Raw genomic sequence first — 16,481 nt, 5'->3', positions numbered from 1 at the left:
TGTTTAAAGTCTGTTTTGTATTGATTTGAATATGGTGTGCCATGAGATTTTAGCGTAACCTTAGGTGTGCCTTTGGTGAAAAAAGTTTGAAAACCACTGATCTAGAATTATCATGAGCATGCAGATGCAGAGCTATCCCTGCATCAGTTTGTGCTTCATGGGGAGAAATGCATTAAAGGGATGTTAAGGTCTGCACCACCACAATGCATTTCATGCATTTTCTTAGTAATTCTATTGCTGCATAAATCCTTTAGCAGCCACAGGGATGTAAAATGTTCCTTTTCTTATTACTTTTTCACGGAGTTGACTGAAGATTTTCTCATTTTTAGGGGACCTTGACAGAAAGAGGGTGCAGAAAGGCTGCCACAGTGTGTGAGAAGACAGACCGTCACCAGGTAATTCAACACCAGTTAAACCATGACACCGGTCTGTACTTCAGACAAACTAAAGAATGAAAAGGTGACAACAGAGTATTTTATGATCATTCAAAACACAGATTCATGTTTTAAAATAATGCTTATGGGGCCCTGCGATTGACTGGCGACCAGTCCAGGGTGTACCCCGCCTCTCGCCAAATGACAGCTGGGATAGGCTCCATCCACCCCCCCCCCCCTCCCCCCCAGCCCTGAACGGAATAAGGGGTATAGAAAATGGATGGATGGATGGATGCTTACGGGTTTAAGTTAATATAAGAGACTCCACAGCCGTCTGCGCTGCCTCAGGGCCGACCAAGCTTTGGGAGGAAGAGGGATGATGGGAAGGAGATATCAACAGGAATTCTTCTGCTGACAGCAAACTCAAACAGATTAATTTATTTTTGCAACTAATGAGGCTGATAGCAAACAGGTCAGTAACATGACTGGGTATAAAGGGAGCATTTTAGAGAGGCAGAGTCTTTCAGAAGTAAAGATGGGCAGAAGTTCACCAATCTGTGAAAAACTGAGTCTAAAAATGTGGAACAATTTAAGAAAAATGGTCCTCAAGACTTTGAATCTCCTCCATCTATAGTCCATAATATCATCAACAGATTCAGAGAATCTGGAGAAACCTCTGAGAACAAGGGACAAGACTGAAGGGGCCCTCAGGGGCCCTCAGGGGCCACTGCATTAAAAACAGTCATGATTCTGTAGTGAAATCACTGCATGGGCTCAGGAACATTCCAGAAATCATCGTCTGTCAACACAGTTGGCCGTGCCATCCACCAATGACAGTTAAAGCTGATCATGGAGAGAAGAAGCCATATGTGACCAGGATCCAGAAACACCGTGGTCCGTCTTCTCTGGAGCAAAGCTCATTTAACATGGACTGAGGAAACATGGAAAACTGTTCTGTGGTCAGAGGAACCATGGAAAACTGTTCTGTGGTCAGAGGAAACATGGAAAACTGTTCTGTGGTCAGAGGAAACATGGAAAACTGTTCTGTGGTCAGAGGAAAGCACAGACGCCGTGTCCTGTGGACTAAAGAGGATCTGGAGCATTCAGCTGGTTCTCCTGGCTCAGCTCTAAAGCCTGCATCTCTGATGGTATGGGGTTGCATTAGTGCCTATGGCGTGGGCAGCTCTAACATCTGGAGAGGAACTGGAAAGTAGAGAGAGCTTTTAGAGACGCATTACTCAACCCTGCTCAACCAAGGAGCCAAACTGTTGAAAAATACTACTACAAGAGCCACAATCTAAGAGGTGAAAACTGGCAAAAATGGGTTGACTGGCAATAAATTAAGTTTAAGCTGACATTAAAGGTCTAAAGGCATTAAAAAGGGTCAAAATGGGTGAAAAGTGACAAAAATGGGGATAATAAGTAGCAGATATGAGTTAGAAGTGAAAAAAGTAAGTAACAGGTGGCAAAAACAGTCAAAAAGCTGCAAAAATGGATGGAAATGGGCAAAAAGCAGCAAAGGGTGACAAAAATGGGCAAAAAGTGACATTTAATGGAAGCTTGAATGGGCAAAAATGGTAAATAAAAAAATGAGGGGGAAATGCAAATAGAAAAAAGCAGAATAAAAGAGGCGAAAACTGGCAGAAAGTGGCAAAAAGAAGCAGCAAAAATGGGCTATAAACAGCAAAAATTGCTTAAAAATGGCAAAAAAAAAAACTGCAAATAAGGGCAATGAAAATATAAACAGACAAAAAATAGAGGTTGAAAATTAAGGTTGACAATTAAAGCCTTCTGATCAATGTTACCTTTATCGGATAATTTCTGGGGTCAAAGCTTCTCTGATTTAAGGTTTTCTGGGGTATAATATTTAGAACTAAGACATAAAAGAGCCACATGAGGCTCAAGAGCCCATCCAGACAACGTCTCTGTCAGGAACGATGCTAAACCACATACCACATCCATCACAACAGCATGGCTTCACAGGACAAGAGTGAGGGTCTGCAGTCCAGGCCTTTAGCAGCCAGAATCCTACATCAGACAAGAATGGGACAACATTCCTCTCCGATCAATTTTTGAGATGTGTTGCTGCCATCAAACTCAAAATGAGTTACTGTTTTTCCTGAAATGTTTAAAAGTCTCAGTTTAAAATCTGATATAATGTTTATGTTGTATTGTGAATTAAGTATTAGTTTATGAGATTAGACAGTCGCTGTCTTCTGTGTGTATTTACATTTTAAACGGTGTCCCAGCTTTTTTGGAACTAGTGTAAGATTGAATGTATTGAGACAAAAGTACGCAGGTGAAATGGAGGTACTGTGGTGGCGCTGTTGATCCACTAGAGGGCAGTATTATTCTTCCTTCATATCAGTGAAGCAGGTCTGGACCACACGCCCTACCGCGCATGCTCGTAGGCTGTGTCGGGTTAGCTGTGACGCCATCCTCCTCCCGGTAGAAAAAAACCAGGATGTGAGTGATGTTTCTAACGATCCAGCCAGGAAACGGAGGGTTTTCTCTGACAAACACGGAGGAATATAATCTCACGGTGTTCCTCAGAGATTGTTGAACGGATTTTATTCCTCAGAAATCAACGAAAACACGGTAATAAACCCCGGTAAGCGCGGACACGTCATGACGTTTGTGCTGTTATTGTGTTAGCCAGTGTTTGCTAGCTGTAATATGAACGCAACCTAGAGATGGTAGATAGGGCTGTTATTAGAGGGTTATTTTACCCATTTAAAGCTTTAATTTAATGATTAGTGTGTGTAAATGAGGGCTCAGCTGTCTGTGTGTGTGTGGTCACACTAACATCAGTCACATTACAGCACATGACCAATAATGACATTTAAACAGGGCGGCTACAGCAGGCAGCAGGCTTCATTTAAACTCTGTTTATCCATCATTATGTCTCATTATTATTTACTACACCAACCAGGACCACTGTAGTGGGTTAAAGGGTTATTCCACCGATCTGGGGACACGTCACGAGGTTACTGACAGCTGTTTGACAGATACGGTGGCCCAGAGGGGGCTAATTTCTAGAAAAATCTCCAGTTAAATGATCTCAGAAGGACTGGACAGTCTTCAAACATCAGAAAAGGAAGTCAGGGGATTGTTAAGAAGAAGGATCCAAGGAGAGGAAAAACATTCATACACTTTATTGTACTTCGTTTCCACTAAACCGGACATATTGGTGATTTTATTTAACTCTAGGTTTATTAATCCGGTTATAATGCTGGATGGTTACAGAAGGATGAACAGCTGTTCACAGAAATGACCAAAATCACTACAACACCAGTGCAAGGAGCCTAAAGATAAATGCAAGTAGTCACACCATAAATGCAATTAGCCACAACTTGAATGTAAGTAGCCACAATGTAACTGCAGATACTCAGAGTGTGAACATAAGTAGTCACAGTGTACATTTAAATAGCAACAACATGTATGTTAAAAGCAACAACATAAATGCAGGTAGACACAAAATAAATGTAAGTAGCCACACAAAATAAATGTAAGTAGCCACAACATGAATGTAAGTAGCCACAACTTGAATGTAAGTAGCCACAATGTAACTGCAGATACTCAGAGTGTGAACATAAGTAGTCACAGTGTACATTTAAATAGCAACAACATGTATGTTAAAAGCAACAACATAAATGCAGGTAGACACAACATGAATGTAAGTAGCCACAACTTGAATGTAAGTAGCCACAATGTAACTGCAGATACTCAGAGTGTGAACATAAGTAGTCACAGTGTACATTTAAATAGCAACAACATGTATGTTAAAAGCAACAACATAAATGCAGGTAGACACAACATGAATGTGAGTAGCCACAACATGAATTTAAGTAGCCACACAAAATAAATGTAAGTAGCCACAACATGAATGTAAGTAGCCACAATAAAAATGTAAGTAGCCACAACATGAATGTAAGTAGCCACACAAAATAAATGTAAGTAGCCACAAAAAAAATGTAAGTTGCCACAACATGAATGTAAGTAGCCACACAAAATAAATGTAAGTAGCCACAACATGAATGTAAGTAGCCACAACATGAATGTAAGTATTCACAATAAAAATGTAAGTAGCCACAAGATAAATGTAAGTAGCCACAACATGAATGTAAGTAGCCACAATAAAAATGTAAGTAGCTACAATGTGAATGTAAGTAGCCACAATGTAAATGTATATAGCCACAACATAATTGCAGTAGTTCAAACACAGTTACAACCACCTACAACACCAATGCAGGTTGCAGCAACAAAAATGCAGATGGCAGTAACCTGGTTGAAAATGGCTGTAAGAAAAATGTGAGTATTTGTTACACAAATAAAAGTCGTTTCAACATGAAACCAAATCACTGCAACAGAAATGCAAGCAGATTGGCCACTGTGGCCTCCTGTGATAACTCCATGACTTTAGATCTTTAGAAAAGCCTTTAATGGTATCTAACTGGTGACAGGACCATTTCAACAATGTCTAAATTCCACAGCAACAAAAATAGAAGTTGTAGGCTCCTGATTCTAGGTAATTTCTTTTTTTTTATTTGCAAAATTGCAGACAGATTTTCTGCACAGAAACACTGGTGATGTTTGGTTCTGTTGGCAAAGTTAAGTCCGTTTTTATTTTTATTGTCAGATTTTTCTTGATAATGCTGAATAGCCAGTCCATGTGGTCCAGAGCTACAGTATGAGCTACAGTATGAGCTACCTCCTGGTTTATATGACATCTCTTTGACATAACTCCAGTCATGAAAGTCCAGTTCTCCCTCTATAGCTGTGATAACTGGTTTGTCCTGCTCCATCTCTGCCTGAATAAAAACACAAAGAGCCTTTCATGGCTACCGGGTCGGCGTGCTTCAGTGAGCTCTGTCTTTAATGAGTCTGTGAAATAAAGGTCCTGTTCTCATGTAGAGCAGCAGTAATTAGAGGTCTGTGTTAGCGGTCTTCATCTCTGCTGTCTGAGCCAACATCATTTCAAGTTTCAGGCCTCCTGTCTAAACTTTAGTCTTCTCAGTCCGCCTGTGCCGTATCTACGCCGTAGCTCACTGATCAGTCAGGTTCACATCCTTCACCCACTGCTGCTGTGATTCTGATTTAAACAGAGCTCAGTTTTGATGTTTTCTGAACTTTACATGGGTTAACTACATTCATTTATTATTCTAAGATTAGTTTTCAGGGTTTTGCCTGTATTTAGAGACCTGGAGATGCATGGACCAGACAGCGCTGGGAGCAGGAACCAATCCTGTGACCCGTGTAGGGGTGGGAATTGATAAGATTTTATCGATATTGATGCCGTTGTCAATTCTTCTTATCAATTTGATTCTTTATCGATTCCCTTATCCATTCCTTCCTGTGAATTTTCTTTTTGGACTGCCAAAAATGTTAAACATCAAGTGTTTGGGAGGAGAAAATGCTAAAAGAGACAAAAAACCTCTTTTTTGTTGGATATGTCTCGGTTAAGACAAACTGCTCTCTGGAGCTTTAATCTGTGAACTTGAATTAGAATTCAGTACTACTGCTCATTTTCTTTAAAAGACGAAACTTTAAGATAAATTTAAAGCTGATCTCTGGATTCTAGATCTCCAGAGATATCAAATTACATTGAACCTTTGCAAAATTAACAGTTCTTGGTCAAAAAGAAGCATGTCATGGATCAGACATCAGTGTTTGACAGACATTTTCATTTCCCTGTGTGTGTCATTTTTGGAGAAATGAAGCCACATTTGTGACTGCTGTAGTCTGTGTTTGTGACAGGTCAATAGTAATGGATGGTAATACAGTACTACTGTATCCTGGGGAACTAAAAATAGCCACGGTGTTGCTTTGATTACCATCATGAAGACGGTGCTGTGGAATTAGCGCACATTAATAATAAATTCCTCGAGAATTTATGTATATTTCCACCCTCAGCACCTCTGCCTGTGTGTGATGACGCTTTAAAAGTGATGACTGAACTCCCGTTAATCATGTCGGGACAGTTCTGCAAAAGATGAACGCTCGCACATATACCGTCGCACAGGTACTCGCGCTATGGCGCAAGCACGGGCGGTTCTGGCGCCGCCCTAGTCTTCTCTAAAGTCAAACTGTTAACCGTGCCCCGCTGGCTCTAGTGTGATCTAAGACATCAGTGATGACAAATTATTACGCACACCCGTCCTGCTGCAGACATGCCAGGTACAACAGAAGCCACTGAGGGGTTTTAAAACATTTAAACTTATCTTTACCCATTTAATGTGAAATAGAGATGAGATTATTCACTGCTTTGTGCACTTTATCCCTGCCCTGATTTAACCAGTTTTACTTAAATAATTTACTTCTCCCGCTCCTGTAAACGTCTCCTTATGAACATGTTTTATTTTAGACTTGAAGCATTTTGATAAAGGGTTAGATGAAGCGCTGCAGAGACGTGCGCTCCACTCGCTTATACATGCACCCCGACAAGAGCTTGTAAAAATGTGTTTTTAAACACCTTGCGGCGACACTGTACAGCCCAGTAAATGTTTATTTTCTCAGCTTCTCTGTTTAGCTGACTGCCTCATGTGTTTTATGGCACGCGGAGGTGAGGCACTGATAAGGGAATCATTTGGGTAAAGTGTAAATGATGTCGATTGATCGAGCCAATTGGAACCAGTTTTCAACGGGAACCGGGTCTCAGTTCCCACCCGTAGACCGGTGTGTTGAGGACTCCAGCCTCTGTAGACGGGCGCCTGCTCTACCCACTGAGCTACACCAATGCCAGACTAAATGCAGTCATAATTTGTGTGTAAATAGGTGTGAAATCACACATCTAGCGGCTTCACTACATTAGACAAGAGAGAGACATACATCTGAGTGTCGTCTGCATAGAATGATAGTTTCTCTATTTTTTTGTCATTATCCTGCTGAGCAGAGATTGAATAAAGTGTTCTCAGTATGGGGCCTCTGGAACTCCAGATGAAAGGAAAAACTCATATTTATCACCAAGGTTTTACATTTATTTTCTGCATAAAGCCCAGTTCAGACTAGAGCGTCGCTATGCACCAGGCTGAAACTTGAAACTGCTTGTGATTGGTTGCTCTATATTGTTCAAAACGACCTCCCAGTTCACACCCCTGGGACTGCATCATTTCCACAGCAGCTATTGTCACATTTACTCAATTTAGGGAGATTTATCTCTAAAGTTAATGTGCAGGCAATCTCTCTCTGCATGGGGTCTACCCTGACACGCAAGATGGATTAGTTTCACACATCCATCTGGTACACCTCTCATAGACAGCGTTTGGGAAAGGGCAGAGGATTTGAAAAAAAACTCAGAGTGGGATTGGATAAACGTTCTGTCTGTCACATCTTTACGGGCCAATCAGAGCAACAAAACATGTGATGTAGCCGCCATGGAGTAAACTCCATGTAGAACTGCATAACGGTAACCATGGCGACTGTAGACATGTCAGTACTCGACTTTTGTGGTTTTTGAAAAGAAAACAACTCACTGCTGTTCTTTGTTCTTCTTTTAACGAAGAAATGTCGTCAAGTTCTGATAAAACTGGCGCTTTAGCAGCGTCCACGCTAATCTCTTCCTCCATATCTGCACCGGCCTCTTGTTGCTGCTTGCTTATGTCACGACTCCGCCGCGTCTGAAAGTACTGCCCCTCGTCGCTGATTGGTCCTGTCACTTTCTAACCGGGCTCAAACGGTTCAGACGGGAGCTTTTAAGATGGATTCGCCAGTGAGAAACACGGAAACGGGCGTATCCATCTGCTTTGTAAGGTTACATGGGGTCAGTATTACACATGAAAATGCACAGGCTTTGCTAGCTCAGGCTTGCTTTGACTTTATCTAATGAGACTGGCATTTCAAACCTTTCAAAATGGGATTAATGTTTCACCTTTGACATTTGTCTGCTGTCCTGTAATCAGCTGAAACGTAGGCGACGGCTACATTCAAGCTGCAAAGGCTTGGCTCAGACGAGGGGTAGACTAGGTGTCGGCCTGGCTGATTACTGATGCAGATGTTTGGCGTTTAGCCGATGATTGGTATTAGCTTTTCATTTTTCAGATCATTGGCCAAAATCATCAGTCAGATGCACAACTAAAAACCAGTCCAGGACCATCTACGGGGTGTTGTCCAGATGGATGTGAAATACATCCCTCCCTATGAGAATACTAAACTGTTGCCTCAGCGTGTCTGGTCTTTTTCTCTGGGTCTGGCCTTAGTTTGGCCCACATTACCACAGGTGTAAACGTGCTCACCTGGAGCTGCTCGTTGCAGGTTCCTGTCGGCGGCTGAGAGGAGGGCGGCAGGATGAGTGGGGCGGCTCTGGGGATCGAGATCGTGGTGGTGTTCTTCCTGGCTCTGTTCCTGCTGCACCGCTATGGAGACTTCAAGAAGCAGCAGCGCATGGTGCTGTTCGGCACGCTGCTGGCCTGGTACCTGTGCTTCCTCATCGTCTTCATTTTACCTCTGGACGTCAGCACGGTCAGTAGAAGAAGGCGTTTGAACGCCATGATTATGGCACTGGACAGAAGCCTGAATGTGTTTGTGTCCTTTTCTTACAGACCATCTACAAGCAGTGTAAGATAGACCATGAGGAGCATGCCATTCCTAGTGTCACCCCGCTGCCATCCAATCACACGGCTGCAAACACATCCGTCAAGCCCACTAAGAGGTATGTGCACTCCCTTAACAGACAGCAGTGTTTCTGTTATTTTTATTAAGAAATATCTGTAGAAACTGAAACTTTAACCTACAAAACAAATCAAAGATAAAAATGTCCAAATATTTGAACAGTACATAATTTAACTAAAACTAGTACCTGGTGGTGAAAAGTTCCCAGTTCTCAGCAGTGAAAGTCCAGTGTGGGTCAAGAAGCTGCAGGGTGTTTTCTGTAGTGATTTTTTTTACAGGGCTTTACTATGAGGCTTAATGACCTAGACCAGTGGTTCTCAAATGCTGTGGCAGGGCACACTGGTGTGCCTTAAGGCAGGTCTAGGTGTGCCGTGGGAGCTTGTACAACCATACGTTATTACTACAACTTTATGTCAAGTACTGTAACCAGGCCTGCCCACAGATCTGGACCCCTGAAAAACCCCAGAGACTGTTCCCTCCACAGCTGTGATTTATTAAAGATATCAGTGTGTGTGTGTTGGATCAGTAGCAGTGGTGCTAGCATCCTGGCTAACAGTTACCTCATTAAGGGGTGCAGGTGGCCGAGTGGTTAAGGCCTGCCCCATGTACGCAGACGGCCCGGGTTCGAATCCGGCCTGAGGCCCTTTACTGCATGTCTCTCCCCTGCTCTCGGCCTTGTTTCTGACTCTATCCACTGTCCTCCTCTATCAAATAAAGGCACAAAAAAATGCCCAAAAAATAAACCTAAAGAAAAAGAACAGTTACCTCAATAAGACCTGAAGCGTGGCAAGCTATTTTGGGTTGAAATTGGTGTTGAAATTATTAATTCATGATATTTTTAACCAAGTTAACCAATTTTTTTTACCCATTTTTGCCACTTCTTTTGACAACTTAAACCATTTGGCTGCTTTTTTTTTTTTTTTTTTTTTTTTAGCATTTTTGGCACTTCTTATTACTACTTTGACCCATTTTTGCTACCTTTCTGCCACTTTTCGCCCAATTTTGCTATTGTGTGGCCATTTTTCCCATTTCTTTTAACCCATTTTTACCACCTTTTTACAACATTGAACCCTTTTTTGCTACTTTTCTGCCACTTGTGATCAATTTTGCCACCTTTTTGACACTTTTAATCCATTTATGACACTTTTGCCAAATTTTGGCTCACTTTGCCTTTATTTGACCACTTTTTTTGCTCAATTTTTCCCTTTTTATCACTTTTAACCCATTTTTACCACCTTTTTACAACATTTAATCCTTTTAGGTTTACTTGTAACCCATTTTTACCACTATTTTGACACTTCTACAAGTTTTTGACAATTTCAACCCATTGTTTGGCAACTCTTACCAATTTTTGCCCATTTCTGAGTCTGTTTTGCCACTTTCTGCCTAATTTTGCCATGTTTTTTTCATCACTTTTAACCCATTTTTGCCACCTTTTGCCATCTCCATGATCCCCAGTTGGCTGGGACCCAGAAAGCTCTCCCCTTTATCTCCTCTCACAGGCCACCTTGACTGTAACACTATTCAAAAAGTCTAGTTTGTATCGATTTGAATATGGTGTGCCATGAGATTTTGGTGTAACCTTAGGTGTGCCTTGGGGGAAAAAGTTTGAAAACCACTGATCTATACCTTTAGCTCCCAAAATGTTATCAGCTGTTATTTGTGTGTCAGGATGGTCAGAACATTTGTGCAAAGTTTGTGGAAAATCCCTTAAAGTGTTGTAAAGATATTGTTTTCACGTGAACATCCTGGAAAGCAACTGGTGAACAAAAGGCCCAATCAGTTCATTCCAGGGTAAAGGGGAACATTTGAGCAGAACTTGATGAAAATGATCAGTTAATTAAACATAATGCCAGTGTAGATGCATAAAAATGCAGAACTGCACCATCATTTATTTATACAAGTATATCAAATAAGCACTGCATCTTTACTTCTACATAATCTCAGGGTATTCTGATGCAGGGTTTTTAGGTTTATAAAGATAAAGGCGGTGCAGAGGACTAACCAAACCCTACCATACTGTTTCCCTCACTGCTAAAATCTGTTAAAATTTCTAACAAAATTTAGATCAGTGGTTTTCAAACTTTTTTCACCGAGAGCACACCTAAGGTTAAGGCAAAATCTCAAGACACACCATATTCATATCAGTACAAAATAGACTTTTTAAATAATTTTAACAGTCAAGGTGGACCATAAAGGGAGATAAAGGGGAGAGGTTTCTGGGGTCCAGCCAACTGGGGGTCGCAGAAGTGGGCAAAAGGTGGCTGAAAGGGGAAAAAAGGGTTAAAAGTGGCAAAACAGGTGGAAAGTGACCAATGGGTGGCAAAAATGGGTAACAAGTGGCCACAAAGGGTCAGATGTTATAAAAAGGTGGTAAAATGGGTTAAAGTGATTTAAAAAATGGGCAAAATTGGGCAAAAAGTGGCCAGACAAAGGCAAAGTGAGTGAAAACTGGCAAAAATCTGGCAAAAAATAGTTAAAGTGATAATAAAAAAAAATGCAGAATTGGACAAAAAGTGGTAAGACAAAATGGAGTCAAAATGGACATAAATTGGCACAAGGGGCCAAAAAAAGGGTTAAAAGTGTCAAAAACTTGTAGAAGTATCAAAAAGGTAGCAAAACGGGTTACAAGTCACCAAAAAAGGGTTAAATGTTGTAAAAAGGTGGTAGAATGGGTTAAAAGTGATTTAAAAAAATTGGGAAAATTGGGCCAAAAGTGGCTAAAATGGGTTGAAAGTGTCAAAAAGGTGGAAAAATAGATTACAAGTGGAATAAAAGTGGCAAAAAAGGATTACAGTCGTGAAAGGTGGTAAAAATGGATAACAAGTGGCCACAAAGGGTTAAATGTTTTTAAAAGGTGGTAAAATTGGTTGCAAGTGGCAGAGGGAAAAAAAAGGGTTTAGAAGTGATGAAAAAAATGGCAAAAAAATGTCCAAATAATAGCAAAAGTAGGCAAAAATGTAAAAAAAAGTTGCAAAAATGGGCCAAAATTGTTAAAAAGACTTGAAAAATTGCCAAAAACCAGCAAAAATAGTTTAAGTTGTCAAAATAAGTGGCAAATGGGTAGAAAAATACTTGGTTACAAGTAGCATGAGATAATAATTTCAACACCAATTTCACCTCAACGTCCCCGTCCTTTCACAATAAAACATCTCCAGGTCACTAAACTGTTGGTGGGTAAATGAAATCACAAGAAACAAAGAAAGACACCGGCGTTTATTTGCCAAGTACAGATCTTCCTCCATCAGTGAAAAGTTCCAGCAGCAGACGTTGAAATGTTGGTGAAGCTGGGGACGTCTGGGCCTTTTTGCCAGATAGTAGGCCATAGTTGGCAAGTTTTGGAAAAGTGGGTGGAGCTGGTGAGGAGCGAACCCTCGCTCCTCACCAGCTCCACCCACTTTTCCAAAACTTGCCAACAAAGGACAGTCGATCCCCAAGACTTCTGGGAATTAATTTTTTTGATGATCCTTCAGTGTACCGACGCCGTGCTACAAGCCGTGGAGCTACATCCCTGATGGCATCATGCCCGTGTTCTGGAGGGTGGTCTACTGGACGTCCCAGTGCCTCACATGGTCAGTTTGAGTCCACATGAACCCAGAAGTGTTTTTTCATACATAAATCTATCACCAACACTATCCATCGTGTGTTTTCAGGCTGCTGCTGCCCTTCATGCAGTCGTACGCTCGTTCAGGAGGCTTCTCCATCACCGGGAAGATCAAAACGGCCCTGATAGAGAACGCCATTTACTACGGGACATACCTGCTCATCTTTGGCTCTCTGCTCATATACGTGGCTGTTCATCCTGCTTGGCAACTCTCCTGGTAAGTGGACCAACAGTAAGATCAGAGATTTCTGATTTTGATAGTGTCTTGTTGCTTTCTCTTCATGTCTGGGTTGTTGTTTTCAGGTACGAGCTCCAGACCATCGGGATCACGGCGGCCAACACCTGGGGTCTCTTCCTGCTGGTCCTCCTGCTCGGTTACGGTCTGGTGGAAATCCCTCGCTCCTACTGGAACGCTTCCCGGCACGGACACTTACTCATCAAGACGTACTTCAAGGCGTCCAAGCTGATGACGGAGAAAGCTGACGCAGAGGAGAACCTGGAGGACGTCATGGAGGTAGGAGTCAGGGGGACTCCTTGTGTTTGAGGTTCAGCTCGTTTTATTTTTCTGACTGTCAGCTTTGGTTTCCTGCAGGAGGTGAGAAAAGTCAGTGAATCCATCAAGTATAACCATCCACTGAGGAAGTACATCGATACGATCCTCAGAAAGGTAAGTGGAGGAGAAGCAGACAGCACTCAGAGATGTGGTTTATGATCAGACTGATTGACCTGACCCGCTCCCTCAGTGCCCGGTGGACTACCAGGAGAAGATGGGCAGGAACATGGACGACTACGAGGACTTTGATGATAAACAGAACACCTATCCCAGCGAGAGGAGCCTGGTGAAGCTCCACAAACAGGTGAGGGGGAACAAAGGATGCCTTGGTAGTAAATAAAGGAAGGAGATCACAAATACAATACAAGCAGCATATGTAGGGATGAGTACTGAAGTCCAGTCCCAACATGTATATCTACTAGGATTTAATACAACAAGGATTTTAGTGCTTCATTTCAGCTCCCCACAACCCCAACTTGACGCCACACCACTCCAGATGAAGAACACAAAATATGATACACAATTAACCCTCAGGAGATCCTTAAAAATTCAACTTCATTTGTTCCTTCTGGCAGAAATCAGCCACCTCCCCAAAACTGCTGTAAAAATATAATATATTCATATTTTTTTCCACTTTGAACGAGTCAAACTTGTAAAACTGCATCAGTCTGAAATATACATATCAAATAAAAATGATATTTTGGAAATTTTAACCTTTCAAAGCAGTGATTCCCAACCTTTTTTACTCAGGGCCCCCCTACTCACATGGATGAAAGCTAAGCCCCCCTCGGATCACTTGGAAAAAAGTACACATCATTTGAAATTGTTTTTATTGACAAAATCCCAACATAACAGACCTATGTAGACTTGTTCTTGACAGAAGATCTATATCCAAACTATCTATTATTATGACAGTGCATTAGGACCACTCTTGGAAAAAAGACTAAAATCAAGAAAAAAAAATCAAGTTTAAAAAATTATTTCATTTTTTTAAAAATTACATTTTTCTGACTTTAAAAGCAGTAAATGTCCCAGATCCCCGGATAAGAATTTTTTAAGATTATAAACCCCAAAAGTCAAAATCTGACCACTGTTTTCAGTTTGGTTTCTTGTTAATTTTTGAGGTAACACTGTTGTAAAATTAGGATTTATAAAAACTTTTAACCTAAAAACAAAATTGAGTTTCTAATGTCAATTTAAGACTTTTTAAATTCTGAAATTTAGATTTTTTTTCTTGTAAATTTGTGACTTTTGAAACTCCGAAATGTTGTAAATATAAGACTTTATAATCTCAAAAATTTTGACATTCTTGATTAGAAATCCACTGATTCTTCTTATATTTTAATCTTTTAGGTTGGCCCCTATACTCTATTGTACGTGAGGTTTGTTAACATGATTTTCTTTAAATGAACATCTAATTTTGACCCCAGGTTGAGAACCACTGGTTTAAAGGCCAGTATGGTTCTAAAACCCCCTCTATTTTTTCATTGAAAAAAAACCTAAAATCTAAAATAATTTCCAAAATAAACATTTCAATTAGTAATTTCTAATTATTAATATAAGGCCCTAAGATGGAATAATGATTGGCAGCAGCACTGATTTTCATGCATTTTAATTTTTTTTTCTGTAGTTTCAGATTTAAAGAAAAACTCACAGTTTTGTTCCTTCGGGCAGAAATCAGCCACCTCCCCAAAACTGCTGTAAAAATATGATACGTTAGTATTTTTTCTACTTTAAATGAGTCAATGTTGTAAAACTACTTCAGCCTATATGAAATAATGATGATACTTTGGAAATTTTAACCCTTTAAAGGCCAGTACGGTTCCATAACCCCACTGTTTTTCATAAAAAAAACCCTCTACTGCTATAAACTGCTGTAACATGTTTTTATTATTGAATAAACACAGAGTGTGTGTGAAGATGGACATGAAAGAGACACATACACGCACACACACACACCATTTTCCAACATCAAAAGTGACACACCCTAACATTTCAGCAGCAGTGTACCCTTTTAGAAAACAGTAAAAAGTGTGAGATTTTGTTGCACGCTTAGATTGGGGAAAAAGTAGCAGCATGGTTGACTAATGTAAAAATTAAAAACCTAAGGCCAGTAGTACAAAATTAAATCTTAATATCAAGGAATGCATTAGTTTAAGTTAAGATAAATGTGGGATCAAAAATGTCATTTTCAATGGTTTTCAATGGGGCCGTTTTTGTTCTTAGGAACAAATGTGTTGGTTTTTTCATAGCTTAGCCATTTTAGGCTAATTTAACAAAAATTAAAATAATATCCTCTGGCATATTTAAGCTTTATTCATTCAACACAGTTAGGAGTAAGTATGTTGCTCAGTTTGAAATTCAGAGTTCCTTTGCTCTTAAAAACTGTCTGCTCTGAGATTGTCAAAATTGGATGTACAAATATATATTTTTATTGAATCATCATTAGCAATACAATGTATTGAGGCCAACCTTACACATTTTTTTCTTATTTTTTAAGCAGAAAAGTCAACATTTTAGGGGGAAAATGAGATTATGAAGTTGTTATTTACAAGAAAAAAACTCAGAATTTCAGTTTGAAGTGTACTTGCAGTTTACAGTTTTATAAAGTCTTGAATTTTGACAATAGAAACTCGAAAATGTCAAAATTTTAAAATCCTACATTTTCAGTTGTGTGAGGCCACAAATTTACAAGAAACCAAACTAAAAATAGTGGTCGGATTTTTGACTTCATAATCTCCAAAACGCTACATATTGGTTCACTTACATTCACAACTTTTAAAGTATAATATGTCTAATTTTTCCTTGCTAATTATTGACTTTTTAAACTTGAGAATTTACAGATTTTTCTTAAACAAATCCTCTTTATTGTTGTTTTCAAGAGAGGTCACAATACACTCATAATAATGGATAGTTTCTACAACACTTTTGGCATGAATACGTGTGTGTTGGCCTATTCTGTTCTGATTTTGTCGATGTAAATTGACTGGAATTTTTCCAAGTGGGTGCTGGGAGGGCTTAGCTTTTCTTAGACCTTAGTAGAGGGGGCCCTAAGGAAAAGGTTGGGAACCACTGTTCTATCCCATCTGGCCTGGTAACACCAATGCATTTCTCTGGAGGAGCTGCAAATGGGTTCAGATGAGGAATTTCTGAGTTGAGTTCCTTAATCTGCTGCCATTGCAGCCCAACCCTAGACAGACCTGAGGAAAGATCTGGATCTATATCTCCTGTTTGCTGGAACATGTCTGCAGCAGTTGCAGGAACCTAACCCTCCAGTGAGAAGTTCAAAGCTGCTTACACAACTTTGTAGTGTTAAAACCTTTGCTGCCACGTTTTAAACCGG

The 16,481-nt window shown here is 40.3% G+C and overlaps 1 protein-coding gene across 4 annotated transcripts in view; it reads left to right on the top strand.

Moving 5' to 3' along the window:
* lmbrd2b (LMBR1 domain containing 2b) overlaps positions 1 to 16,481 on the top strand; it is a 38,376-nt gene that overhangs the window by 12,931 nt on the left and 8,964 nt on the right. For 2 of the 4 annotated variants that reach the window (XM_041810405.1, XM_041810407.1), the window contains exons 2-9: positions 330 to 395; positions 8,625 to 8,831; positions 8,912 to 9,021; positions 12,455 to 12,553; positions 12,635 to 12,802; positions 12,889 to 13,099; positions 13,178 to 13,252; positions 13,329 to 13,442. In XM_041810405.1, the coding sequence (XP_041666339.1) occupies positions 8,658 to 8,831; positions 8,912 to 9,021; positions 12,455 to 12,553; positions 12,635 to 12,802; positions 12,889 to 13,099; positions 13,178 to 13,252; positions 13,329 to 13,442 (951 nt within the window). In that variant the 5' untranslated portion in view covers positions 330 to 395; positions 8,625 to 8,657. Of the gene's footprint in view, positions 1 to 329; positions 396 to 2,807; positions 2,986 to 8,624; positions 8,832 to 8,911; positions 9,022 to 12,454; positions 12,554 to 12,634; positions 12,803 to 12,888; positions 13,100 to 13,177; positions 13,253 to 13,328; positions 13,443 to 16,481 lie in introns of those variants that run through there. The other 2 variants (XM_041810404.1, XM_041810403.1) reach the window with 2 other exon arrangements.

The sequence above is a fragment of the Cheilinus undulatus genome, linkage group 17 (assembly GCF_018320785.1).
Source record: "Cheilinus undulatus linkage group 17, ASM1832078v1, whole genome shotgun sequence".
In the NCBI taxonomy this organism is placed as follows: domain Eukaryota; kingdom Metazoa; phylum Chordata; class Actinopteri; order Labriformes; family Labridae; genus Cheilinus; species Cheilinus undulatus.
The sequence above is the reverse complement of the archived record's forward strand: the minus strand, read 5'-3'. Positions and strand labels throughout refer to the sequence as shown.